The 25,182-nt window shown below is 59.2% G+C and overlaps 5 protein-coding genes across 12 annotated transcripts; 3 read left to right on the top strand and 2 right to left on the bottom strand.

The window, feature by feature from the left end:
* The first annotated feature begins 419 nt into the window (after positions 1-419).
* EIF5A (eukaryotic translation initiation factor 5A) lies at positions 420-5,311 on the top strand. Of its 3 annotated transcripts, none has more exons than XM_059047960.2 (6): positions 420-627; positions 2,495-2,680; positions 3,856-3,960; positions 4,168-4,299; positions 4,392-4,465; positions 4,626-5,311. In XM_059047960.2, the coding sequence occupies exons 2-5, from the start codon at positions 2,516-2,518 to the stop codon at positions 4,452-4,454; spliced, it is 465 nt and encodes a 154-aa protein (XP_058903943.1). In that variant the 5' UTR covers positions 420-627; positions 2,495-2,515; the 3' UTR covers positions 4,455-4,465; positions 4,626-5,311. The 3 variants fall into 3 exon arrangements, with proteins under 3 accessions (XP_058903943.1, XP_058903945.1, XP_058903944.1); XM_059047962.2 differs by lacking the exon at positions 420-627 and adding an exon at positions 877-945; XM_059047961.2 differs by lacking the exon at positions 420-627 and adding an exon at positions 972-994.
* Positions 5,312-5,523: 212 nt separating this feature from the next.
* On the bottom strand, positions 5,524-8,451 carry GPS2 (G protein pathway suppressor 2). 4 transcript variants are annotated; one of them, XM_059047978.2, is made up of 11 exons: positions 8,216-8,451; positions 7,878-8,041; positions 7,380-7,489; positions 7,192-7,304; positions 6,960-7,039; positions 6,774-6,856; positions 6,433-6,586; positions 6,239-6,328; positions 6,064-6,143; positions 5,883-5,978; positions 5,524-5,705 (listed from the first exon to the last, which is right to left on the bottom strand). In XM_059047978.2, the coding sequence occupies exons 2-11, from the start codon at positions 7,969-7,971 to the stop codon at positions 5,622-5,624; spliced, it is 984 nt and encodes a 327-aa protein (XP_058903961.1). In that variant the 5' UTR covers positions 7,972-8,041; positions 8,216-8,451; the 3' UTR covers positions 5,524-5,621. The 4 variants fall into 4 exon arrangements, with proteins under 4 accessions (XP_058903961.1, XP_066878050.1, XP_058903960.1 ...); XM_067021949.1 differs by having other exon boundaries at positions 8,137-8,216; XM_059047977.2 differs by having other exon boundaries at positions 7,192-7,489; positions 8,216-8,312.
* Positions 8,452-8,526: 75 nt separating this feature from the next.
* Positions 8,527-20,567, bottom strand: NEURL4 (neuralized E3 ubiquitin protein ligase 4). 3 transcript variants are annotated; one of them, XM_059047920.2, is made up of 29 exons: positions 20,283-20,567; positions 18,895-19,339; positions 18,614-18,679; positions 18,171-18,469; positions 17,893-18,004; positions 17,718-17,806; positions 17,143-17,215; positions 16,729-16,993; positions 16,305-16,486; positions 15,899-15,984; positions 15,614-15,776; positions 15,327-15,525; positions 15,159-15,235; positions 14,936-15,014; positions 14,418-14,593; positions 14,200-14,331; positions 13,638-13,783; positions 13,304-13,528; positions 13,108-13,206; positions 12,863-13,024; positions 12,511-12,675; positions 11,789-11,947; positions 11,240-11,419; positions 11,012-11,099; positions 10,811-10,918; positions 10,519-10,663; positions 10,251-10,363; positions 9,999-10,164; positions 8,527-9,213 (listed from the first exon to the last, which is right to left on the bottom strand). In XM_059047920.2, the coding sequence occupies exons 1-29, from the start codon at positions 20,565-20,567 to the stop codon at positions 9,009-9,011; spliced, it is 4,689 nt and encodes a 1,562-aa protein (XP_058903903.1). In that variant the 3' UTR covers positions 8,527-9,008. The 3 variants fall into 3 exon arrangements, with proteins under 3 accessions (XP_058903903.1, XP_058903904.1, XP_058903905.1); XM_059047921.2 differs by having other exon boundaries at positions 14,424-14,593; XM_059047922.2 differs by lacking the exon at positions 18,614-18,679 and having other exon boundaries at positions 14,424-14,593.
* Positions 20,568-20,949: 382 nt separating this feature from the next.
* Positions 20,950-23,534, top strand: LOC131746350 (protein phosphatase inhibitor 2-like). The gene is made up of 5 exons (XM_067021125.1): positions 20,950-21,395; positions 22,555-22,662; positions 22,774-22,845; positions 23,073-23,161; positions 23,256-23,534. Exons 2-5 carry the CDS (start codon positions 22,580-22,582, stop codon positions 23,510-23,512), a joined length of 501 nt encoding a protein of 166 aa, XP_066877226.1. The 5' UTR covers positions 20,950-21,395; positions 22,555-22,579; the 3' UTR covers positions 23,513-23,534.
* A 181-nt stretch (positions 23,535-23,715) lies between these two features.
* Positions 23,716-24,932, top strand: LOC131745899 (uncharacterized). The gene is made up of 4 exons (XM_059046605.2): positions 23,716-24,054; positions 24,149-24,286; positions 24,539-24,691; positions 24,828-24,932. Exons 1-4 carry the CDS (start codon positions 23,757-23,759, stop codon positions 24,884-24,886), a joined length of 648 nt encoding a protein of 215 aa, XP_058902588.2. The 5' UTR covers positions 23,716-23,756; the 3' UTR covers positions 24,887-24,932.
* Positions 24,933-25,182: the final 250 nt, after the last annotated feature.

Here is a 25,182-nt window from a genome sequence, read left to right as displayed (position 1 = left end):
TAAGCCCAGCTAAAGTCGAGGTGGGGCGTTTCCTAAGGCGCATGCGTTCTAGACGACACCAGCAGTACAGTGGCGTGGTCTTTTCAACGCCTGGCGTACAGACGACGTCTGAAGTGGAAGGGGCGGTCAGGACTCCCAACACGCATGCGCCTTGAAGCCGAGGCGTTTCCTTCAGAGGGTGTGGAGTGCAGGGCTCCTTACTGCGCAGGCGCAAGAACCGTCCGGTAGGGCTAGTGGTCTAGCACGGGGATGGAAGAGGAGGTTGAAGGGATTAAAAAACCGGATGCGCCTGCGCGTTGCCTACTGGTGGGACGAACTCAGGATTTGTGAGGGGCGGGGTCACGGATGCGCGTCATTGGATGGGTAGGTGGGAGGGAGGGTGGAGAGCCGGGAGAATCTGTGCGCTTGCGCAGTGCGGGGGTGGAGGGCGGAGGAGATAGGTAGCACGCTTGCGCGGCTGTCACAGGGCTGCTTGGTTGGTCAGTGGGGAGTCGGCGCCTGCGTACTAAGACCCGTGTGCAGCAGCGGCGGCGGCGGTAGAGGCGGCGGCGGCGGCGGCAGCGGGTTCTGAGGCAGCGGTTGGGCTCGCCGCGAGTGAACGGGGTCGAGTCAGTGCATTCGCGCGAGGTGAGAGCGGGCAGGGCGCGCGTGCGCGGAACCTTGGCTTGGGCCTGGGAGTAGAGATGGAACTGCGCGAGGGTCGGGGAGGGGGCAGAGGGGAGCGGCGGCCACCGCCGCCGCACGAGATTCGTTCTGCGAGCGGCGCGAGGTGCGGAGAGGCTCGGTCGCGCGACCCGGTTGGCGCGCGGGGTGACGGTTGGGGCTGGCCCGGTGACGTTGGAGCGACGCAGGGCGGGGGACGGCGAGCCGCGAGGCCGCCACGCGGGAAAGGCCGCCGGGCGGCCAAGCTGGGGCGAGGGCCGGGGGCAAGATCGGCCCGCCGGGGTAAGGGTACCTGGGACGTTGAGAACCGGGCGCCGTGCGGCCACGTGAGGTGGGGGAGGGGGCTATTCGGTGAGAGGGCATGTGGAGGGGGGGGTTGGCGGCCGGCGGGGGGGAGGGGAGGCTGCGTGGCTCCGGCCTGGCGCGGCCTTTGAGGAGGGGGTGGCTGCAGTACCGGAAGTGCCCCCTGTGAGAGGCTGCCCTTGGGGTCGGAGGCCGCATGGCCGAACGTGGACGGGGGCCGCATGGCAGCGCGGGGACCCCTCCCCCCAGGTCCCGGCCACCGGAAGCCCCGGGCGGCCACATGGTGGGCGGGAGCCGGCAACCCCCCAGCGGGGAGAGAGGTGGTCCTCGCGGGCACCTAAGGGAGTTTGGAATTTTGAAGAGTGGGAGAAGCCCGGGGTCCGGATCTTGATCACCTCGGTGAGCCCGCTGTGGGCATATGTTGGCGCTCACCCACCTCATGGGCCCCTGGAGCTTTCCCCCCAATCCTCCTGTGAAGTGAGGCGGTCAGCCAGGTGTAAGTGGCATTTGTCCGTGCTGGGACGCCAGAGAAAGTGGGAAACCGAGGGCGATTGGACTGGAGCCCAACTCTTCTCGGTCGTCCCGACAGCGCCTTAAAGTCCCGGGCAGATGAGTTACCCGCTTTGATAGGTGCTCTTCACCTTGTCACTGTCTTTCTCGTTGTGTCTGATTTGGGAGTTCCTGGTTTTGGGGTCCTTAACTCTGCTAGCCTAGTATAATTTACACTACTCACTAACTACTACCAGCGTTTTGCTTTCATTTTATCGTCGTTCACCACTCCCCACTCTCCCACTTTCTACTGACTGTACAGGCCCGGCCTGAAAAGCCGACAGGACCGGTGCATCCTGGGAAAAGTGGGAGGGCCCTTGAGGAGAGGCTGGGTTCCTGGGTTCCCTTTGGGAAAGCAGAGGTGTTTGGTAGGGAGATCAGTTAGAAAACAACTTTACTTTCTCCCCCTCGGCTGCGTCTGCAAATGCATGTTGGAGAGGCGGGAATCCCCCAAAGAGGCCTTGTGGTTTCCTGTACCAGTGACTGGCTCGTGTGTGGATAGGGTGGGGGGGTGTAACAGACGGGTGGGGCTCCCTGTCCTCCGGTCTCCACCCCTCCCCCCCACATTAGCCCCGCCCTTTTGCTGGCTCATAGCTGCTCACCTAATTATAGCCCTGGTTATGTGTGGGGAAGAGGGGTGGTTGGTTTTCAGTGGCAAGCAACACCTGAGTCCTCCCCCTACCAGGAATTAGGCCTTTGCCCATCTCAGAGATTTGACATCCTGACTTCCTGGAGCTTTTTCTATCCTGGGCCACCCCTTTAGCTTTCATTTGGGGTGGGGAATCCTGCTTATCTCCCACCGCCACACACATAGTATTTTTGATTCCAATCAGTATTTAATCTAGCAACTTTATTTTACATGGGTAATGGAATAAAGTGCTGGGGAAAAAATGAAGCAGTGTTTCTAGAGTAGAGTGGGATAAATTAGGGACCCTTTTAATTCTATCCTTACTGACCCTAGTTCTCTTCTTGATTCTAGTTGGAATCAAAGCCTCTTAAAATGGCAGATGATTTGGACTTCGAGACAGGAGATGCAGGGGCCTCAGCCACCTTCCCGATGCAGTGCTCAGCATTACGTAAGAATGGCTTTGTGGTGCTCAAAGGCCGGCCATGTAAGATTGTGGAGATGTCAACCTCCAAGACTGGCAAGCACGGCCATGCCAAGGTTAGAATTTCATTTCCATATCTTGTCTTCCCCACCAGCTGTCATCAATGCTAGCTCCCTATCTTCTTTAGCTCTTTTATTACCATCCAGTTCCTTGTGTTCAGCACTCAGCCCTGGACACCTTTTTCAACTATTACACCAGCCTTCAGCTTTCTCCTTGGTTACCCTTCTGTGCCCTGTCATCCTTGGATTCCCCCCTTTCTCCATCTTTGTGTGTATCCAACTTCTCTTCGTGGTCCTTTATGCTCTGGCGCTTCAGCTGCTCCGTCACTTTTTCTATTTGTCTGTCTATTTGAGTCTTTGTAGGTTCTCTTTGTTTCCATCACTTTGCCCAGGATTTCTCCAATCCTAACATCCCTCGGAGGGGCTCCAGTGTACACCTCTGATTTTCCAAATTGCTGCCCCACTCTCCAGTGCCAGCTCTCCCCTTGGATCTCTGATGCAGCATCAGAGTGTCTCTACCTGCCCCCTCTCCTGGAGCCTCTTTGCTTCCTTAGGTCCTAACATTTTTCTTATATCCCTCCTTGTAACTTTACTTTTTCCTTTTTTCTCAAAAGTTCAACCTGATTCACCCTTGTTGGATTTCTTGTGGTTTTGTTCCTAAATCAGTTTTTCTGTCTTCTGTTGACTTGGCACATCCTGAGTTACCCCCAGATGTCTAGATCATTCTCCGTTCTTTCTGGTTTCCTTATTTCCTAAATGCATCGTTCTTTCTGTTCTCCCCCCAAGTCCTTTTTTTCTTTTTGGCTCTCTTCTTTCTAACTCTTTCCTGTTTTCTCAGCTCTTTTCCTTCTACCTTCCTTATTTTCCAAGTTCTCAGCCTTTTATGCTGATGTCCAAAAAACTTCTTCCAAACTTTTACCTAGACTCCTCCTGCTCCCGTAGGATCTTGGTCTCTCGTTGTGATAGCTCGAGGTAACTGGCTGTTACAAGCCTGTCCTACAACCTTCCCTTGTGCTGTCAACTCCAGTCTCAGTGGTGGTCTTTTGGCCCCAGGCTCTTTTTAGAGGCTTTAGTGTTTCTTTCTTGAGTTGATTGGTTCAATTCCAGCTCTTCTAATCTTTGTCCTGACAACCTAGTCTGACTTCCCTCACTAGCCAGGGATAACTTGAGCCTTTATCTCCTCCATCCTAGAGTTTGGTTGGGTTTCTCTTTGATGTGATGCATGCATACAGGTCCATCTGGTTGGTATTGACATCTTTACTGGGAAGAAATATGAAGATATCTGCCCGTCAACTCATAATATGGATGTCCCCAACATCAAAAGGAACGATTTCCAGGTATGTAGATGGTCTGGATGTAGATGGGTTAGTGGTTTGTGGGAGGAAAATAGAGACTGGCCAGAAGACCTTGTGCTGAGAGAAGGGAGATTGGCAGGAGGAGAGGGTATTTGGTGTTAGCAGTTTCCCACCCTAGTTTGCCCATCAGACCGTTTATCCTCAGGCTACTTGGGCCTACCTTCAGCTTCCTTCCCTGTCTGCCCCCAGCTGATTGGCATCCAGGATGGGTATCTATCACTGCTCCAAGACAGCGGGGAGGTGCGAGAGGACCTCCGTCTGCCTGAGGGAGATCTTGGCAAGGAGATTGAGCAGAAGTACGACTGTGGAGAAGAGATACTGGTATGGTGCCCCCCTCTTTCTTTTATGCCCAGCCTTGTTCTTTGTGCTTCTTTCTCTGAGCTCAGACTTGACTATCCCCCATGCTCCCCCAGATCACGGTGCTGTCTGCCATGACAGAGGAGGCAGCTGTTGCAATCAAGGCCATGGCAAAATAACTGGCTCCCAGGTGAGTGTGGTGACACCCCGCCCCCCAGCCCCCTTCATGCCCTTTGTTATCTCCATGGAAGAGCTGCTTTGGTTTTAATTTGACTGTGGTGCTGTTCCCCTCACCCTTTTTCCCTTTGAAGGTTTTATCCTGTCTCACCTGGTTTCTCTTTTCTACGCAGGGTGGCTGTGGTGGCAGCAGTGATCCTCCAGCCTGCAGAGGCCCCCTCCCCCAGCCTGGCCCAGCCCTGGCCCGGCCCTTGGCTGGACTCCTCCTACACAATTTATTTGACATTTTATTTTGGTTTCCCCTACACCCTCAATCTGTCGGGGAGCCCCTGCCCTTCACCCTGCTCCCTTGGCCAGGAGTGAGTGAACCATGGCCTTGGTGAAGCTGCCCTCCTCTTCTCCCCTCGCACTACAGCCCTGGTGGGGGAGACCGGGTGGGTGCTGCTTGTGGTTTAGGTTTGTTGTTGGTTTTTTTTTTTTTTTTTTTTTTTTTTTTGGTGGTTTTTTTTTTTTTTTTTTTTTTTTTTTTAATTCAATCTGGAATCAGAAAGCTGTGGATTCTGGCAAATGTTCCTTGTGCCCTTCCCCCACTCATCCCTGGTCTGGTCCCTTATTCCCCAATAGCCCTTTTTCCCAAGCACCACCCCCACAGACTGGGGACCAGCCCCCTCCCCTGCCTATGTCTCTCCCCAAATCCCTTTAGATGGGAAGGGAAGAGGAGGAGAGGGGAGGGGACCTGCCCCCTCCTCAGGCATCTGGGAGGGCCCTGCCCCCATGGGCTTCACCCCTTCCTGCGGGCTCTCTCCCCGACTCATTTGTTAAAAATCAAACCTGAATAAAACTACAAGTTTAATATGAAGCCCCCAACTCAACTACTGCTTCGAATTAAATCGGTATTTGCTGACTAGAACGTCGGTTTGGAAATCAAATAAGATTATAGGTTGAACTCTGCCACTGAGCTCATTACAACCAACCTGCTGTCCCCCTGTGTTTTTTCGTATGGACCTGCCAGCCACCCTTCACCCTCCAAGCAGCTCAGTGGGAGGCAACACAAGACAGTCGCAGCCAGGGTCAGTGGCAGGTAGATTTTATTGGCCTGGACTGGGACACACCGGGGATCCTCCCCCAAGGCAGGGGCTGGGGGCAAGGTTGAAGATCAAATCTGATGGTCACTTGTGGTAGAATCGCGGGTTCTGGCTGTGCTGGATGAAGGGGAGCCGAGGGCCAGGCTGGCTGGTGGTTGCAAAGCCCGACTGGCAATGGTGATGAAAGGAGGGCTTTGTCAGTGTGCATGCCCTCCCTTCGACTCGACGCCCAACTGAGAGCCATCCCAAGGGAGGAAGGGAATATGGGGGTGGGGACCACCTATCCTACCCAGTCCTGTTTCCCTGTCGTGTAGGGATTCTCACAGGCTGGATTACCACCCTTACCTTTCCTGCTGGTTGCATCTGCACAGGGAGCTGAGGTGAGGCCAGGAGTCCAGGGGCTGGATGCAGAGCTTGGGGATGCATGGGGCGCAGGGAGGACTGCAGAGAACAAAATTAGCTGAGGCAGCCTGTGGCTCCCCTTAGCATAGGTAGCCCTTCCCGGACGTCGCAAGGCTCTACTCACTGAGTCAGAGAAGCCCGTCTGTTGGTTAGCGTGTTCCATTTGTTTTTGCAAGGACAGGGCACCACCAGGCTGGAGGAACCCTAGGTGGGGAGGAAGGGTGTGAAGCGAGTAGAGAATGGGGACAGGAGGAAGGGAGGACCCGTGGAACTGGGCCCCTGCGTGGGGTGTCCGTCACCTGTCTGGGTGGGCTGAAAGTGGCTGTGCACGGCATAGGGCTGAGGCTGCGGCTGAGACAGGTACTGTACTGCAGGAAATGCGGAAGGTGCTGAGGAGATGAGAGACAGTCATGAGAACCTCCTCATAGCCTGTTCCACATGCCTCCCTCTGGGTTCTTGAGGAAAGCTCTCTTTCTCTTTCCCCACCGCTGACCTCTGAGCTGCTGACTGGGACTGTAGGCAGGCTGTGTGGGTCCATAGTGAGGTGGAGGCTGAGCAGTCCCATAGGCGCCGCCCGGGCTGCCTTGGAATTGCCCATGCTCTGGGGTCCCTGCGAAGGCAGCTGCTGAGCCCACGTAGTGCCGGGTCTAAGGAGGAGAGATGAGAACTCACTGCCTGTAAACTCCATGAAGCAAAAACTCAAGTGACTGTACTCCATTTCCTCTACACAGTACGGTATCAGGACTTGAGTGCTGGTTGGTAAGCATGCTGGGATCTGGGTGGTAGTAGTAGGGAAAAAAATTCAGCCTAGACACCCATTTCTACTGTTCTTACCGTAAGCACCTGGGGTCCAAACATCTGTTTGGCTCTGTCTGCTGCCATGAGGGTGCCTGGGCGATTGTGTCCTCCAGGGCTCCCTAGAGAGGGAGAGGGGCTTCATGATGCTGAAATGAGGCAGCAACCTACCAGAAGGTGCATTCGGACAAGCAGTTTCTGACAAGCAGTTTCTTTAATCCTCACCCTGCATGCTGAGGAGGTGAGTTCCAGTGTGAACGGTCAGGCCTTGCTGGTATGCCGCTGATGTCAGAGTGGTCAGGTCACTGGAGGGAAAGGAAGGCAAATCAAAGACAAGTCCGTCCCATCTCGTTCCCCACCCCCCTCCCCGTCCCGTTTGCCATTAAACACTGATGTTTTGTTACCTGATCCCAGTTACACTTTGGGTCCAATTTTATTTTTAGCTCTCCAATCTCACCTCTGCTCTTTTCGCCTCCGTTTTTCTTCCTCATGTAAAACTTTCTTGAGCTGCAGGAAAAGCTGATGTTTCTCTTCCTGTAGGGCTAAAAGCTTCTCCTGCAACTTCAGGATCTGAGGAGGGTAGAGAAGGTGAAGGCAGGAGAGCCAAGAGAAGAAAGAGCCAGGAGAGATGAAGAGACTGCTTACTTGTTCCTTGGTTTCCTCTAGTGACATTCTCTCTTCCATCTCCTTTTTCTTCCTTCTCTCCTGCTCTTCCTTCATCTTCTGTTCCATCATCTTGTCCACCTCTTCCTCCTCTGGAGTAAGAGGCAGAACGAGAAAGTGGCACGATGGTTAAACTATTAGAATGTCAGAGAGTGAAGACCGGCAAAAATTGGTTATCCCAGTGCTCTTGGTACTTGCTCCAGTACCAAGAGCACTGGGAGGGGACAGGCTTCCCCATCACTGCGAGGAGGCTGGGACGGGAAGGTTTATTAGGTGCTCTCCAAGGTCCTTCCCAGCTCCAGGGCGCTGGAGTTTAGGTGTGGCCTATAATCCCCACCATAACGGGGCTGTCCGTCCCACTAGCTTCGGCCGCCGAGCACTGGTCTGCCCGTGTGCGTGGGCGGGGAGGGGGGGGGGGATCAGCCCTGGGACAGCGGTGCTCCCCGGGCCGTGCATCCTCCTGCTTTGGCCCCGTCTCACCCTGCCGCTTGCGCTCCCGCTCCATCATGATGTGCCGGTGCAACGCCCTGGCCATGGCGTTGGAAAGCTTGGGGCGCTCCAGGAGCGCAGGCATGGTGCTGCCGGGGGGCGCTCGGGCCGTGGGCGCCCGGCTCTGTCGCTGGCTGCCAGACTTCGGGCCGGGCCTACGGAGAGGCGGGCGCTCAGGGGGAGCGGGCCTGGCGGAAGCCGCCCACCCGCCGCCCCGGTCACGTGCCCACCGCCCAGCCCGGCCCTCAACTTGGCTCCTCCGCGTGCACGGGAAGGCGTCTCGGCGCTCCCGCCCCCTGCCCGCCACCCGGGCGCCTGCCCCTCCCTACCCGCCTTCTCGTCGCTTTCTCCGCGGCCTCCCGAGCGCCTGGGCCGCGGCGTCACATCCGGCCTCTCGGCCGAATCCTTCCGGAGTCGGGGCGGCCGAGGGCTCGCGGGTTGGGCTGGGCGGGGCGGCGGGGCGGGGCAGGCGGTAGCGCCCGCGACGGGTGCCTGCGGTGTCCAAACGCCTCCGCTGCGACCCGGTCGCGCACCGCGAAACGCCCCTACCGGGCCAGCCCCGCGGGGCGGAGTCCCTGACGTGGCGGGGCCGGGGCTCCTCCGGGAGGCGAGAGGCGCGCGCGAGAGAGGCCGAGTCGGCTGCTCTGAGACGGCGTTTATTGGCTCCTTAGAAATCAGAGTCAGTAACAACTGTACAGAGGCCGGACCCCCGGCGCCGCCTGCCCCACTCCCGCCTGGGCCGGAAAAGCAGCTTCATGTGGGGCACCGGGAGACTCCTCTGGGATTCACAGTAACCAGAACAGAAACGGAAATAAATTAAGTGTATGGGGGAGGAGTCGCGGGGAGTCGTGCTCCCCAGATCAGTGCATGGAGAGGGTTCCCCTGGGCCTGCGGCCGGGCTCCCCGCTGCGCCTTCACCTCGGAGGGCGGGACTGTCCGGGCCCTGGGCACGGAGACAGCTCCGCTTCCCAGCTAGTCTGAGAGTCTGCCCGCATGCTCCTGTGCATCTGCCAGGCTGAGCACTGAGCATGCCGTGGGTCGCTGGAGTGAGGTGGTGGCAGTCGTCATTCAGAGTCCACGGGCCGAGGCCCAACTGTGCTTGCAGTGGTGCGGCCTCACCCCTCACTCCACCCGTACCAGCAGGGCATAGAGGAGCGTGGCCCCCTTCTCCTTGGTTACCCACTCAAGTTCAGCTGGGCTGAAGTGAGGGTCGGGAGGTTCTCTGAGGGCAGCGGAAGGGGGTCCGGGGGTGTAGGAGCCAGGGCGCACACACACCTGGAACGCCACCTGGGCCTGGTGTGTCTGCTGGGATTTGGGGTCCCGGAATCTGTCAGGGAAGAAGCATAAATAGGGCAGTGAGACCTTTGGGCCCAGGACCTCTCGCCCTTTCCAGCTGCCACCACGACAGCAGCTGGCCTTGATGTTCTCAAGAATCACTCTCTCCTTACAGGGACCTGGCTCTAGCCATTCTCTCTACTTGAAATGGCCTTCCTCCCAATGCCTGCTTGCCTAACTCCCTCCTGCCTTCTCCAAGTCTTTGCTCAGATCTTTTTTTTTTTTTTTTGCGGTACGCGGGCTTCTCACCGTTGTGGCCTCTCCCGTTGCGGAGCACAGGCTCCAGATGCGCAGGCCCAGCAGCCGTGGCTCACGGGCCCAGCCGCTCCGCGGCATGTGGGATCCTCCCGGACCGGGGCACAAACCCGTGTCCCCTGCATCGGCAGGCGGACTCTCAACCACTGCGCCACCAGGGAAGCCCAGATCTCACCTTCTTAATGATGTCTACCTGGACCACCCTATACCATACGCCCGCTCCAACCAAACTTCTGACCCACTTCACTCACTCTTTTTGTTTCCATAGTACTTACTTGTCACCTTTAAAAATACTAAATACTTATTATGCATAAACATTCTAGAGCAAGAGAGAGCGTAACTTCCACATGCCCAGGGTTCCCTTCTTTGTTCTCTGTGATAGGACAAAATAAGTGGTACTTGTGCAAAGACTGTGTGAAGAAAGGGCTGGGTAGAGACTGAGGAACTAGGGAGACAAGGTGGGAGAGGAGAGGGAATCATGGAGACCCATGTGGCCCCAGGCCCCCCTTCCTGTGTACTCACTGCACTTTGGATGCCAGGGCCTCAGCCCCAGCATATTGGAGGGAGGGGGAAAGCAGCACTGGAGGGGGCTGCTGCTCCCGAGGAGGCGCGCAGTTCTCGCCAGGCTCCTCAAACCCCAGCCCAGGCTCTCCCTTCAAGGGCCGGCAGCTCAGGATGGAAGCAGTGCCTGTGAGGAGAGCCGGGTCAGGGTGGCCCCCCTCCCCCGACGGCCCACGGGCCAGGCCTGCCCGGCCTCTGCCGGTGCCGCGGTACCTGCTCCCAGCTCCCCCCGGTCCAGCACCCTCCGGACGGCTGCCACGTTGCTCCCATGATACGCCATGTGCCACTTCTTGGTCAGTGTCCCAGCCTCCAGGCGGGGATTCACCCTAGGAGGTGGAAAGATAGGACAAAGGTCACTGGCTCCCCGAGGTCAGTCCCCAGACAAGAAGTTTTGTTTTCTACCATACACCCTCTCGGGACCTGCCTTTCTCAAGGGGGCAAAGAACAGTGAGAGAGAAGCATGACCCTGCCCTATACGTACCTGAGGTTGAACCTGCACCAGCCAAAGGGCAAAGCGTATTCCCGCGGGGGCTCCCCACGGCGTCTGTGGGCCTCATCCCCTCGAAGCTTCCGGCAAGACTCACAGTAGCACAGACTGCGCTTTGGTGGAGGCATGAAATAATCCTCTGTGGAGAGTGAGCGGTAGACTTTGTGGCATGGCTCCCGCCCTGGGTCTCAGCCACGTGGCCTCTTTCCTACTGGCCTCCAGGGCTCTGGCCGTGGCCCTGGGCTGGGCCGGGAATGAGGCAGGTTCTGGGGGACTGGGGACTCACCAGGAAGCAGCAGCAGTTCCTGGAAACGGGAGCAAAGGGCGTGGTACTCACAGCTCTTGAGGGGGCTAGCAGTGGGCGGCGGACCCCAGCACACGCTCTCCTTGATACCTGAGGGAGCAGAGGGGGCACAGGTCACGGGAGCCGGGGCCAGGAGTACGAGGTGGGGGTGAGGTGGGATCCTGGCCCCTTCGGCTGCCTCACCGTCCACCATGTCAGCTTTCTCCATGTCCCCTTGGGTTCCAGCACTCTTTCCACTGGCAGCCCCTGGTTCAGGGGTCACGATTGTCACCTGCAGGGGGGAGGGGTGGTCAGCCAGAGTGTGACCAGCCCCCAGAGCCCGCTGATCCCCTCCTCAAGCTCCAGACTTACCCTGTCCTCGGACAGCCCAGCCGCCCAGGCACCACTCCCCCCGCCTCCGCTGCCACTAACCTGCTCACACTGCCCGTAGAGGTCCACGAGCGCGTGGCAGGGCTGCGGGACATCTGGCACGGCCACTCCCTGGTCCATCCCATTGATGTGGAGATGCAGCCCCCCAGAGCTGTCTAGCCGCAGTCCCAGGATGGTGCCTTCAGGACACGTGTCCAGATTTGGCCCAAACTTCTCACAGATCTGGGAGGAGAGACCTACTGTCTTCCCAGAGATCAAACTCCCACCGGCAGCAGCCACCCCTGCCCTTCACTAAGCTTCGGGTCGCCGGTCCCTGGGCTTTGCCTCCACACTCGCCCACTGCCCAGGCTCTGCCCCTGCTTTAGTGACCTAGACTCCACCTCCCCCACCCCCACCCCCACCCCCCACAACATTCTCCACGGCAGGGATGTAGGAGGAGACGACGAGCCCAAGACTGACCAGGTAACGCCGCTCACACCCTTGCCCGTCCGCTACAGGACGCCTTTATACCTACTGTCCTAGCTCCAGGGCTAGGGGCCCCTCTTCTCCCTCTCGGCCAGCCCCTCCCCCTTCTCTCTGCTCCCTACCCACCTTGAGACCGTTGTGGAAGACCCCACGGCCCCGCAGCAGCCAGGCTGCCCGTTTGAGGGCACAGGCAGAAGCAGGGAAGTTGAGCCTCTCCGGTGGGCAGGTGATGACTCCCAGGACAAGGGAAGATGTCCACTGCCGGTTCAAGAAGTCTATCCGTACCTGGGGAGAAGGCAACCACTCCGCAATCATGGCCTCCTGCAAAGAGGTCACCCACCCTGCAGGACCAGGCTCCTCACCCCAGCCAGGGAGAGAAGATGGCACCCCGCAGTGTGGCCTGGGATGCCACCCTTCTGATGCCTGGACGGACCGGAAACTGCAAATTCAGCTGTGTCCTTCCCTCTTTCAGCCCTGGTCTTGCTATTGCTTCTAAAAGGATTCTTGTCCCCACGGGCTTTCTTCACCTGCCTAACTCTGACATCTTGTACTCTGCAGCATAAGACCCCCTCCTCTGGAAAGCATACCCTGTTCTCACGTACAGAATCAGGAGTCTCCCTGGCATCCTGCAGCCCCTCCCCACTGCTTCCCTCATCACAGCCCCCAGGTGGGTACTTCCTGCAAACTCATCCACAACTGCCACCACACGATATGAACAAAACCCCAGGAAGCTCACCAAAAGGGCATGCCTTCCACTCTGTCCTCAACCTGGAAAAGCCTCTCTGCAGGAGGGCTGGCCCTGGGTCACCCTGAGCAAGAGGATCTGGGGACAAGGAGGTGAGGCCCACCTGGACCAGCAGCTGGGGCACCAGGGGCTGGCTGATGACAACGATGCCCTGGTTGTAGCTGGCCACTCGTGTCGCCGTACGGTTCCCGTTGGACAGGAGAATATTCTTCCCATGGTTCTCCAGGAACTCGAGGGCTGTGGGCATAACGGCCACTTGATTCTGGCCCTGGTGTGGAGGAGAGAGTGAGCTGCAGGGCGGCCGACGCAAGGCCTGAGCCACCCCACTGGGCTTGACACAGAGCCTGCACATAAGCCTCCGCCCACCCAGGGCTGGATCAGAGAACCTGAAGACGACCCAAGGGGCCGCCAACAGTCCATCCCTGTGCCCAGTGGGCCCTGCTGCTGCCTCTTACTTCCAGGCCGTGCTCCTCGCCCTCATTATCCTCCTCGCCCTCGCTGCCAGTGTCCGAGCTGGGGGAAGGAGGCTGGGTGCCTTCTGGCTCGTCCAGCCTGGTGGAGCTGACAATAGAAACACTCCGCACTGGCCCATACAGATCCAACACGGCCCACACGCTCTGGGGGCACACAGACCCGGAAGTCAGAGATCAGTGGAGGACCTCAAGCCCACTCCCAGACCCAACGCTGGTCTTGGGTCTACCTTGGCAATGCCGGTGGCCGCAGGCCCCATATCCTCTCCATCTACCAGGACGTGCATCGTGTCATCTGCCCCTCGGCGAATGCCCACACGGCTCCCCACCTAGGGCCGAGGTGAGGCAAGGACAAGTGCTCAGCCCGCCTCTCCCTGCCACCCCGACTCCCAGGCCCGCCCCGGTCCCTGAAGTCAGCTGCTTCACCCCCAGCCTCTCGAGGTTCCGGCCATAGTTCATCCTCTGGAGCTGCCCGTCGCGCCTCACTTCACAGCTGGACACCATCCAGGTGGTCTTAGTCCGGAGCTCTGGCAGAGAGGGAGGCAACCCCGGGCCACTGCCCGCTCCAGGACCCGCCTCCCCCGGCACTAGTGTGGTCAGCCCTAGCCGGAGGGAACCAGCCCACTTCTCATCCAGCTCCTCCACTTTCACCTGTGAGAGAGGGGAACTCTCAGTGGCTCTGTGGGGCAGGAGGCTGGGAAGCAGCCTGGCCCTGCCGTGAAGGGTCCGCCACCTCCCCTGTCACATCGCCACGGCCCACCTCAAAGACCTCCTCGGTCTTGAGCTCCTTGGTGCTGAAGACGAGGCCGTGGGCGTAGCCGGCAGCACGCACCGCCCTCGTGCCGTCTTCCTCCAGGGTGATGTTCTTGCCGCAGGTACTGTGGAATCGGTGAGCCACGCCAGCCGCTGTGGAAAGATGGCACCAGAGGATGGGGGAGGACTGGGGCGGCAAGCTTCAGACGGGACACAGGCAAAGCTTTCAGGTGAAGCAGGAAGTTGACGCGAAGGTCCCATCTCCAGCGCTCCCTCAAGACCCCTGACTCCTCTCTCACCGTGGCAAGACCCAGTCCCAAGCCTGCCACGCCCCGCTATGGTGTCCCGGCCTGCTGGCGGTGGGGAAGGGTCCGGGCCCCGTGTACCAGGTGTCACCTCCTCCCCTCTTCTTGGCTGCTTCCCACCACGGGTCGATCCCTCCCCCTTCCCCTGGGTTTGCAGCTGCTGCAGCCAGCCTATCTTTGAACAGCTTCCGGGACCTGGAAACTGCATCCCCCAGGCCCACAGCAGGCAGGCAGAGCCCTCCCTCCCTCCGTTGCCGGCTGAACCTGGGGAGTGCAGGGGGAATGACTTCTCAGTGGCGGTGTTGCTGGTCGCCAGGCTGTTGTCCATGGGGCCGGTGGCATTGGTGATGGACACTTGGACGCACTGGCCATATAGGTCCACTACTGCATACACCTCTGGGTAGGAAAGGAAGGGGTCAGGAGCCTGGTAGCCGGGGGTGGGCTGGGCTGAGGTGGCGGGGTGAAGGCCACAGAGTAGTCACCTTTACCGGGAGGCAAGCCCGAGCAGGCAGCGCCTTGGTCCTGGCCATTGATGAAGTAGTGCAGGTCGCCCTTGGCGGTGCGCATCATGCCGATGCGCGCACCCGTGCCTAGCGCGTCAAGGTCACACCCGTAGTTGTTGCGCATGGTGTTACCATCTTGCATGATGGCTGTGCCGCTGCGGGGATGACAGAAGGAGGTCAGCCTCCCAGCTTCCTCTCCCCACGCAGGCCTCTGCCCGGTCTCTGCTTGTCGGGACCTTCCAGTGCCTCAGACCGGGATCTCGATCTGGGGTCTGAGACCCGATCTTGTGGCCTTCATCCCGGGGATCCCCCCGGGGAAAAGCAGGAGCTACCCTGAGGGTCTGTGGGAAGGGCTTCCCAGAATCGAAGGGACTGGGCAGCCAGAACCCCTAGGTATGTCACTGTCTATGGCCACCACATGCCCCAACTCTGCGTCCCTCATCCCAGCCAGCCCCAGCCAGCCCCACCCAGCTGGTTCCCAAAGCAGACAGGCCAACCTCAGCATCCACGTATCATAGTCAATGTCCGTCATAGTGTTGGGGAATTCAAGGTCCTCAGGCCGAATAGCGGTCACTCCTGGAAGGAGGCAGGGGTGGGTCTGAGCTGAGCCCCCAGCCTCCTGCAGCCAGCACCTGACTGTAGTGCGCGCGCGCGCGCACTCACACACACACACACACACACACACACACACACACACACACACACAGAGGTGCCCCTCACCAGCCTCGATGGAGCCTGACCAGCGGTCTACCATCTTCTGAATGACAATTTCAAACAGCTCTCCATCCCTCAGGGCCCTGCCAGGGAGAATGGCCATCAGACAGGCCCTACTTGGGTGGCCGACGCTGGGTAGTAGGAAAGTGGGGGCATGAAAGCCCCGACGCTGACCGGTTGGAGATGACGATGGCGTCGTTGAACTCGCTGCGGCAGTTGTGGCGGAGCGCAGTGCGGCCACCGTTGGTGATGACTGCGTTGCTGCCGTGCAGCTGGTGGAAGCGGAGGTCGGAGCCCCCCGCCCCTGACGACGGGGAGCTTGGAGACACCTGGTTGTTCCCCTCAGGGAGTGGCTCAGGGACCTGGGGCACCTCTGCAAGAGTGGACATCACCCACTAGGATTACAGTTGTCTCCGAGGCCTCCCAAGGCCACCCCAACCCCTACCCGGCCCGGCCCTCACCCACGTCGTCCACAATGGTGGCCTGGGCTGCCTGGCCATAGAGATCGACGACAGCATAGACGCCCGGGGGCACGTTCCAGGCGGCGGGGCCCTGAGTCATCCCATTGACAAAGAAGTGGAGAGTCCCGTCCTCCCGCCGCACCACGCCCACCGTGTCCCCTGCCTTGGAAGAAGGGGGGCTGGAGTGAGGAGTCAGGCGGAGCTCCTGCCTGGGCCGGTCCCGCAGCAGCCCCACCTTGCCCACCTCCCTGCTGCCCACACCGGGCGGCACCCCCACTCTCCCACCTTGAGCCGGTCCAGGTTGTGCCCATATTCGTCCAAGATGGTCGTCCCGTTGTGCATCACCCCATTCCCTGTCATCATCCAGGTCCCTAGGGGGACAAGGGGTGGCAGCGGCCGTAAGGGGGCGGCCAGGGCTCCTCTGCTTTACAGAGCGGCCGCCGCGCTACTCCCCGAAGACGTTAGCCCAGCCTGCCTTTTCTCTGACAGTCGCTTTCTTCCCAGAGCCGGGCAAGAAAACTCTGCAGTTCCCAAGGCAGCCGCGGGCCCTGTCCACACGGCACTGCTCAGCCACCGAATGCGTCGTCGTAAATGTCACAGGTGGAAGAGGGGCCAGAGAACAAGCCTCGGGGCTTCAGGGACGGCTTCCCCCCAGCACCCTATCTTGGCCCTTCCCTTCTTGGGAGCTCACCAGAGCGCAGGTTGGTCATGGTGGAGGGCAGCTGGAGGTAGGCAGGGTTGTGGGTGGTGACACCAATCTCAATGGAGCCGGCCCATTTGTCCACCATCTTGTCGATGCGCACCTGGAACACCTCTCCGTCCCGCAGGGCTCTGCTGCTCAGCACCACGCCGTGATTGAAGTCGTCGGTGGCACTGAGGGCACAGCAGGTGGGGACTCAGATCCCGACACACATACTGAGCGGGCCAAAGCTCAGCCCAGCGATGCCTGCCCGACACCCACTACCCGAGTCGAGCAGCCACCCTTCACAGTCCAAGAGGCCCCCCTTCTCTGTCCAGGAGGCCCCACCCCAGACTCCGGCTGCCTCCCCCCGCCCCCCCCCCCCCAGTCCCATCAGAGCCCCTCCGCAGGCTTCTGCCCACCCCGCGGGCCATACTGGGGCCTCAGGGCAGTGCGTCCCTCGTGGGTGATGGCTGCCTTCTGCCCACAGTTGGGGTGGAAGAGCAGGCGCTCGGGTTCTGCCTGGGCCGCAGGAGCAGCCCGGCGGAGAGCACCCTCGGGGGACAGCGCCCGCAGGATGGCATTGTTCCGGCGTAGGCGGTCACTGTGGTTGTTATTGTGGACGATGGTCACCTTCACAGCCATCCCATACAAGTCCACCACACCGTACACCACTGGGGGCGTCAAGGGGGTAGCCACGCCTGCGGGGGTGGAGGGCACAGGGAATGGGGGGATGAGGGGAGAAGAGTCAATACAGGGAGATGGAGTATGAAACAGGCAAGAGAACGAGACACAGACCCCGTCACAGCAAAGGCCCTGGCCCCGTTGCTCTCTCTGAGCTTCCCCTTACCCTGATCAATGCCATTAATGAAGAAGTGTAGGGCCGAGTTGGACTTCCTCGTGAGACCAATGTGGTCGCCCTCCTATTCAAAGCAGAAAAATAACAGCCTGGAATCCATTCACAATCAGGCTCCAGACTTGTCCTGGGGACTGTGAGAACAGAGGGGTCTTCGAGCCTTCCCACCACACCATGCAACAGGGAAACAGCTCCAAAAGGCTCCCATGCATCTCAGACCACTCCGAATGCTCAAGGCAAGTCAGGCACTGTGTTAAACCCCTTTATCAACACCGACTTATTAACCCTCATGACAATCTATCGAAGACTACTGACAGGTTCACTTCTAGACGTTAAGAAGAAACAACTACCAAAGAGGATAAGTTTCTTGCCGCAGGTCGCTACCACAAACGGCCCAACAGAGAAAGGAACTGAACCCATCTGACTCCCAAGTCTGGGTGCCTAACTGTCGGGCAACCCTGCCTTCCCAGAAGGAGCCTTCAAGCAAAAGATAAAGGGCCTCGCTCTAGGTTAGAGAGCACGGTGCCCACGTGACCCTGGAGTGGCCCACGCTTTGAGCCCTCCCTCACCTGCAGCTCATCCAGACTGAATTCACAGTACTCCCGCCGGGTGCCCTTGCCGTTCGTCAGGATCCCGCAGCCACTCATCATGATGGTGCCTGCGGAAGGGGACCCCCTGGTTAGGGTCTGGGCTCCCCTCACCTCAGCAACCACAGGCCACGCCCACCCTGCCGGGGGCTGGTACCTGACTGCAGGTTGGTCATGGTGGCTGGGTACTCCAAATTGTTGGGGTTGTGGGTGGTGACACCGATCTCAATGGAGCCTGACCACTTATCTACGAGCTTGTCGATGCGGATCTTGGGTGTAGTGACAGTGGAAGGGAGAGGCGGGGAAGGTAAATGCAGAGAAAGAACTCTGCGCCCTTGGTTCTTCCCCAGGCCACCCCCGGCCCCTTCCGGCATCGAGCCCCACCTCTAGCTCCCAGAGGGTGAGGTGCCAGCCAGACCCCAGGGCCTCGCGCACCTCGAACATCTCATTGTCCCGGAGCGGGCGGTTGGTCATGACAACCCCGTTGTTGAACTCGTCCAGGGGCCGGCGGCGCTCTGCCGTCTTATTACTGTTGCTGAGTTTGATGAGGGTCCCGCACTTCTCATGAAAAAGCAGGGCATCGTTGGAAGTGAGGATGGGTGAGGTGGCAGTGCCGCTAGGCCCCGGCGCTTCCCCTGCCGGTGGGGAGCTCAGGTTCACATTTAGAAGCCCCCCGTTGTAGGCAGACAGGATGGCGTTGCTCACCACCTCGGAGAGCTCCATGCTGGCAAATTCTGCGATAGCAGGGCGGAGGAAGGAAGCAGAAATGAGTTTCCTCATCCTCAGCCTTGCCGCGCTCCCGCTACCCCTCTCCTGAGGTCCCTCCCTGTCCACCTCACTTCCCACTCCCCTTCCCGGGGCCTCCCCGGAGCCCTCACCATTATGCGACTCAAGGCTGTTAGGAAACGTCTCCGGCCGGGCCTGCGCGGGGGACACCATGAAGGCTGGGGGCCAGGTGGGATAGGAGGGGAATAAGGGTTCAGCCCCTGCTGCAGGGCCCACAGCCAGGACACCCCTCCTCTAGCCCCTGCTCTCCCCTTCAACAGACTCGGGGGTCTGAGTGGCCCTGCCCATACCCCACTTGTCACTACATTTCCCCCATTCCTTCAGCCATTCCCTCTCCCCCACCCCTCCACCGCTGCCCCGGCTGTGCTCTCACCTTCATCCCCAGAGGTCCCCTGTTCAGCCAAGGTAGAATCTTCAGCGGGGGCAGAGGGCTCAAGGGGAGGTGTGGGGATGGGAGTGGGGGGGCTGAAGCCCGGCTCAGGGGGTAACACGGTGATCTGGGTGCACTTGCCGTAAAGGTCCACGACGGCCCAGACACGAGCTGGCAGGCCGGTGGCGGCCACGCCGCAATCCCGCCCATTCACCCAGAGCCGCAGCTCCCCGGCAGCCGTGCGCTCCACGCCCACACGGTCCCCCTCGCCAAGCTGGTCCAAGTCCTGCCCATACTCCTCCAGCACAGAACGTCCATCCCTCAGCACCGAGCAGCCTGACACTACCCACGAGCCCCCCTTCAGCCCCGTGGCGCTGCTTGGGAAGTCCAGCACACTGGGGTCCAGTGCCGTCACCCCAATCTCAATGGAGCCACTCCAGGAGTTGACCTGTGATGGGGTGGTGGACAGGGACTCAGGATGGGCCACGAATGGGTCTCCCACCACTAGGAAACCACATTTCACAGGCCACTGTGTCCCCCTCTTCCCACCTCTCAGACAGCTAACTGGCTTTGCTCTCTTGAGACACGAGGCATCACCATCCAGAGATCCAGTCCCACAAGGTACTTGCTGGACTCTGGTCTCAGGGGATGGTTGGGCCCGCTCTCCTTTAGCAACTCTGCTTTGTACTATGGGTGCTCACTGTCTACAACACCACGCTTTTCCCCACCATGCTGGCTAAATTCCCTGGCCCCAGCCCCCTGCCGCCTCTAACTTCCCTGGTCTCTGTGGCCCCTCAACCAACCAAATTCACAATTCTCCATGTCCATAGTCCTTGCTCTTGTATATGGCTCTCTCCCTCCCTGTATATGGCCTAACTCTCTCCTAGGCTCTGGCTGCACTCAAACTCACTCTTCTCCCAAATTCTGTCTCTGTGCACCCAGCCTCTTCACCACATTATGCACAGGCACACACACCTCTTGCTCCTTGAGTATCTCTCTTCATCCATCTTTCTGGCCAAACCGGTGAGTTTGGCCTTCAATGGTTATTCTTTTCTTGGTTCTCTCTCTTCTCCTCCCACCACACTTCTGACATCTCTCCATCCTCCATCTCCCCAAAATTGTTCCAGATCTATTCCCTAGTCACTATAGTGGGTGGGTCCCCATGTCTCTTCCCTGCTCCTGGGTCTTAAGAAAACTCAAGCTCTCCTTGTCTCCTTCTCCTTGAGACTGAATGTTTCCGTTTCATGGTCCCTTCCCGCCCATCATCTGGTGTCCTGTCTGGCGGTTCCCTCTCGGTACCCGGCGATGTGGACTACCCTGGCCTCCCCCATCTCCTTCTAGTCCCCTCCCACCACCCTCCACATCTCGCTTCCGCGGCCCCAGCTCCGCACCTTGCGGTCGATGCGGACGGTGAAGATGCGTCCGTCGCGCAATGGTTCCCGGCTCAACACCAGCCCGTGATTAAACTCCTGGCCTGGCTGCTGCCGCCGCGCTGTACGCCCACAGGCCGATAGGCTCACCAAGCGCCCGGTACGCGGGTGCAGCTCCCCGCCGCTGCCCGGACCCCCGCCGGACCCCGGTCCTGGGCCGCTCCCGCCGGGGGGGCCCCCACCACCACCCGGCCCCGGCCCGGGGCCTCCCCCAGAGCCCCCACTCCCACCCGGCCCCGCCGCCATCGCCGCTGACACCGGGGCCGCGCGACAGCCGCGCTTGGCGGCACCGTGGCAACCGCGGTGCACGGACGCCCTGAGGGAATAGGACGGGGGGGTGGGGGGTGTTGGGGCCAGATATGCTTTACGGCAGTGCCGGGCAACAATAAAGCATCCCGGGTTAGGGAACTAAGGATTACCACGGTGGGAAGAGAAAGGACGACAGGGTCGGGCAGATTTGCTTTACGACACGGGCGAGGTGACGGAGTGGCTCCAGAGGGGTAAAGACGGGCCGGGAGCTTTTGCGACAGTGGAAGAAACGACTGCCGCAGGCATCTTTACGACGCGGCGGGAGGGAGTTGGTGCCCAAACACTTTCAGCTTTGCGACAGCTGCACCGACGACCCCGCCTTCGTCGAGGCAGGCAACACCTTGAAGTATTCGCTTTACGGCAAAGGGGATCTTTCCTTCGCTCCGCGCGCTTCGAAGAGGTGTGAGCGAGGTCTGAGCTCCCAAAGCAGGGAACTGGTAGCTTTGTAAATGAAAATATCTGCCCTCCCTACCACTGAGAGCGGTTATGTCTTTCGAGAGTATTGCAGTCCCTCCACTTTGTATCACAACTCTCCGCAGAGGCAGAGCGGCCTGGCTTTTGGGGGAAAGAAAGCTCGCGGATGTTTCTAGTCAAGCCTGCCTTGAACTCCAGTCCGACCAGACTTAGGTTTCAAAGTCACGAATAAAGAATCCAAAGGAACCCCGGCAGGAAGTTTCAAGCAACGGCGCTGACATTCCCCAAAGATTACCCCAGAGCTGTCAACAACCCCCCAGCACAACTAACTCCCTCGACGCTCACGCTAAGGTTGGAGGACTGTGACGCCACAATTAGGCTTCACGCCCCAAGGCCAGGACCCTTGACTGCGATTGGATGAGGGCAGTGATAGGGGGAGAAAGGCGGGAACAAATCCCAGAGACAAAGAAAAGTCTTAGGGTGGGACAGAAGAGGAGGGGCAAGCGGAGAGGCTCCCAGCCCGAGGTCCCCATACAGTTTTGAATCCGCCTCCCGAGGCTCCAGGGAGCAGTGGGGGAGGGGACCGAGGCCCCGCCCAAGCGTCCCCCGCCCACCGCGGTGGGGGCGGGGCTATGTGGTGTAGGGAGCCGGGGCGGGGTAGCTGAGAGTGGCCCCCTAGTGGAGCCATGGAGAAGCAGGAATCTTTGGGGGCTGCTAGCGGCCTCGACGGAGAATCTCCTGGAGGGCCAACCAGGGGAGTTCCCCGAGGCATCGGAGGAGTCGAGGCAGGCGCCGGGCTGCCCTCCGGAGTAACCATGTTTCACGGCTCTGGGCCCCCCATACACTCCGGGGGAACCGTAATTGGCAGTCCTGGTTCTAGCCAGCCCTCAGGAGGGACAGCAGTCCTCGGTTCCGACCTCAACCGGCATCCCGGGTCCGGTACACACCCTGGCGGGCTTAATCCCCCCTTCCCTGAAAACAGTGTATCCGGGACGTCCAACCTGGGGTCCGGGGGACCTGGGGTGTACAACTCGGGATACGTTCCGCACTCCGGGTCAACTTGCATGCACCCCGACAAACCCTGTGAGGACCGGCCCCGGAGCATACTAAAAAACAGCAGCTCCACCGTGATGCACAAATCCCCCAGGGCGGAGAGGTAAGGAGCCGGGGAGGAAGGGATTCCAGAGACTAGAGGAGGCAGAGTCAGGGGAGAAGAGACGGAGTGCCAAGAACAAAAAGTGAGAGTAGGTGAGGGTAATTGGGTGGGAAATCTGAGGTTCCTAGCCTTTGAGAGAGTAGCAGGTACCGGATAAGAAGTCAGCATGTACCCTGACTACATCGTACGTGATTGTCATCAGGTGTGACCCCATCCCCAGCCTCCTACACCTCTGGAACTACAAGGGGGTGCAAGAAACAGTTTTTGAATGACTGTAAGAATGAGAGAGGGCTGTGAGGAGGAGGGCACTAGAAGTTTTCCTCCCCCTTTTTTGTGTCCTTCCCTCACCCGAAGGAAAAAGTCTCAGCGCTGGGATGAAATGAATATTCTGGCTACCTACCACCCTTCTGACAAGGACTATGGATTTATGAGGGTGGATGAGCCCCGCACTCCCTATCACAGGTGCTGAGCCCTCAGCCCTAGCCTTTCAGCCCAGACTGTCTTCCCTACTCAAAGGAGTGGGGTACTGCCTGCTATCCCCTTCTGAGGCACTGCTTCCTCCCACCTGTGCAGGCTGCAGGACATCGATGAAGACCTGCTCTCGGGGACCTCTCACACAATGACTCCTGAGGAGCTAGCAGAGAGGTGAGAGTGCTGCCAGAAACCAGTAGGGAAGTGGGGCCTCTTCCTCTACCCCTGACCTCAGGTCTGAGCCAGCTCTGCTTTGGGGCCCCCCCAAATGGGAGGTATTACAATTCAGATCAGGACTCACCCAGGCCAAAGTGGGGGAGTCAGCCAGCTTGGCCCCATCTACCACCTGCTCCCATTGTTCTCTCCCTTCCGTGCCCCCAACTGGTCTCCCTCTCCTTCAGGTTTGCAACAATGGACAATTTCTGCCCCAAGGTCTTCCTGTACAGTGATAACAGAAGCTCAGGGTCTTCAGACAACTTTTCCAAGACACGTGAGATGTGGGGTGGGGATTGAGTGGAAAGGGGGTGGCGTGAGCCTTCAGCGAGAGCCTGGCAAGAAAGCCAAGCTCTGACACTGGCCCACAGAATCCAGTGATTTCGAAAAGCGCCGCAAGGCACACTACAATGAAGGAAAGTTCCTCAAGGCTCGGAAAAACCTGCCCTTGGATAATAACAAGAACAGCAGTGTGGGTGGTGTCAGTATGAGCAATGGCAGTCGAGATGTGATGCTGGCCTCAGAGCCCAGGCCTGTGGAGAGAGGCGGGGCAAGAGGACAGACCAGGGGAGTCAAAGATGAGCGTGGCCTGGTGGCCAGGAACCACTTCCTAGGAGTCAAAGGTTAGCTACGATGGGGCCCCACGGACCCAAGGTAATTGTAGTCCAGAACCTTCCCCACCATAGTCTGTCTTCCTCAGGGCCCTGCTGGCTGACAGGGAAGTCGTGCTGGAAGGTGACCCCAGGGAAGACAGAGGGCAGCTGGAGTGGGGTCCTCATCAGGATATTCCCCAAGGAAGCCTGGCTGGGGAGGAGGAACAGAAAGCCCAAGCGAACCATGGCGGGTGGAAAAGTCACTGACGTTTTTCTAAAATGGGAGGAGGTGATAGAAGTGAGATGAGAGCCTGGGGCTTGAGCTTCTCCCCGGTGCTTGGAGGTCACAGTGGAGCTGGTGGCCTGTATTCGCTAGGTGGCTGTATGACTCAGACTGATTTGATTGACTCCTCAGCTTCTCTTGCCTTAAGAAATCAGTCCCCAGCTTCATCCACCACCGTCGTGTTGGAGAAGGAAACTGATCTGCGACGCAAGGAGTATTATAGCAAAGGAAGATACCTGAGGTCCTCTCCCCACCCTGAACTTGAGGAGGACACAGAAGATGAGCAGCGGAACAGTGAGAGCTGGGCTGGGTCAGCCTGGGAGCGGGGCGGTGGCCGAGAACCAACAGACTGATGGGTGCCCCAACCCTGATCCTGTGATGCTTCCAGGCTCCACAAGCTTGAATCAGGTGATTGAGAATCCCATAAGCACTGAGGTCCGTCTGCTGGACCACACTGGAAGCCCCTCGCAGGATTACAAGGCCACCGAGAGTTCCCTGAAGGTGACAGTGATGTCATCGAAGCCTGGTGAGGGCACCAGGCCACTATCTCACCAGGCCTGGCTCTTGGCAAGCTCCCATCCCCCCAACCCCCACTCCCCTCAGGCCAGTAGATCAGCAGCAGGTGATGAGGCAGGCCCTCGACATCCTTGTGTGTGATGTGGATTGTATGGAGAGGACCCAGGGAGGCTCAGAGGGATTGGGACCTCCTGCCAGCTTAGCACCACCGCTGCCCCTATGCCTCCTTCCTGATTCCTCTCTGCCACCTACCCTGCTCCAGGTACTGCCCCGTCCTCCAAGGACAGTGGGTCCCGAGCAATGTCTGGCTGGTGTCAGTGGCTGGTATCCAAGGGGCTGAACTGGCAAAGCACCGAAGGCTCAGAGAGGGAACCTGGAAGCCGCCCAAGCTCCTCAAACCAAAACCAGCACAGATGTGAGCCTGAGCAGGAACAAGGGGCTGGCCAGGGAGGGAGAGGGGCTGAGTGGATAGGTTCTAGGGAGTCAGGGAGTCATATGGGCCAGATCTTTTGCCGCAAGAAAGCCACAAATCCACTCCCTCCTCTCTCCAGATGAAACCCTGCAGCTCCAGTGGACTCAGGAGGAGGAAACCAGACAATGGAAACTGTAGCCAGCTGGGGATGGGGTGGGGGCCAACCTGTCCCCGCCCTCACCACCCTTGGGAGGGGTAGACAATAAAGAGAAAGAAGAGCAGGAGTCTGGGTATTGGTGGTCCAGGCTGGGCCTGAGCTGTCATTGAGGAGCGGGGGGCCGAAAGGGAAGTTCACACACAGGAAACCACAGGCGGGCAGAGCAGAAAAGAAAGCTTGGAGTGGTCTGGGGGACTGGCCTCAACAGGCCCCCAGGAGTCCAAGGAGACCCCACTGCAGCCGTCGGACACGGGCTGGTGTGATCCAGTCAGCCACA

The sequence above is a fragment of the Kogia breviceps genome, chromosome 19 (assembly GCF_026419965.1).
Source record: "Kogia breviceps isolate mKogBre1 chromosome 19, mKogBre1 haplotype 1, whole genome shotgun sequence".
Lineage (NCBI taxonomy): Eukaryota > Metazoa > Chordata > Mammalia > Artiodactyla > Physeteridae > Kogia > Kogia breviceps.
This window is presented reverse-complemented; position numbering and strand designations above follow the sequence as displayed.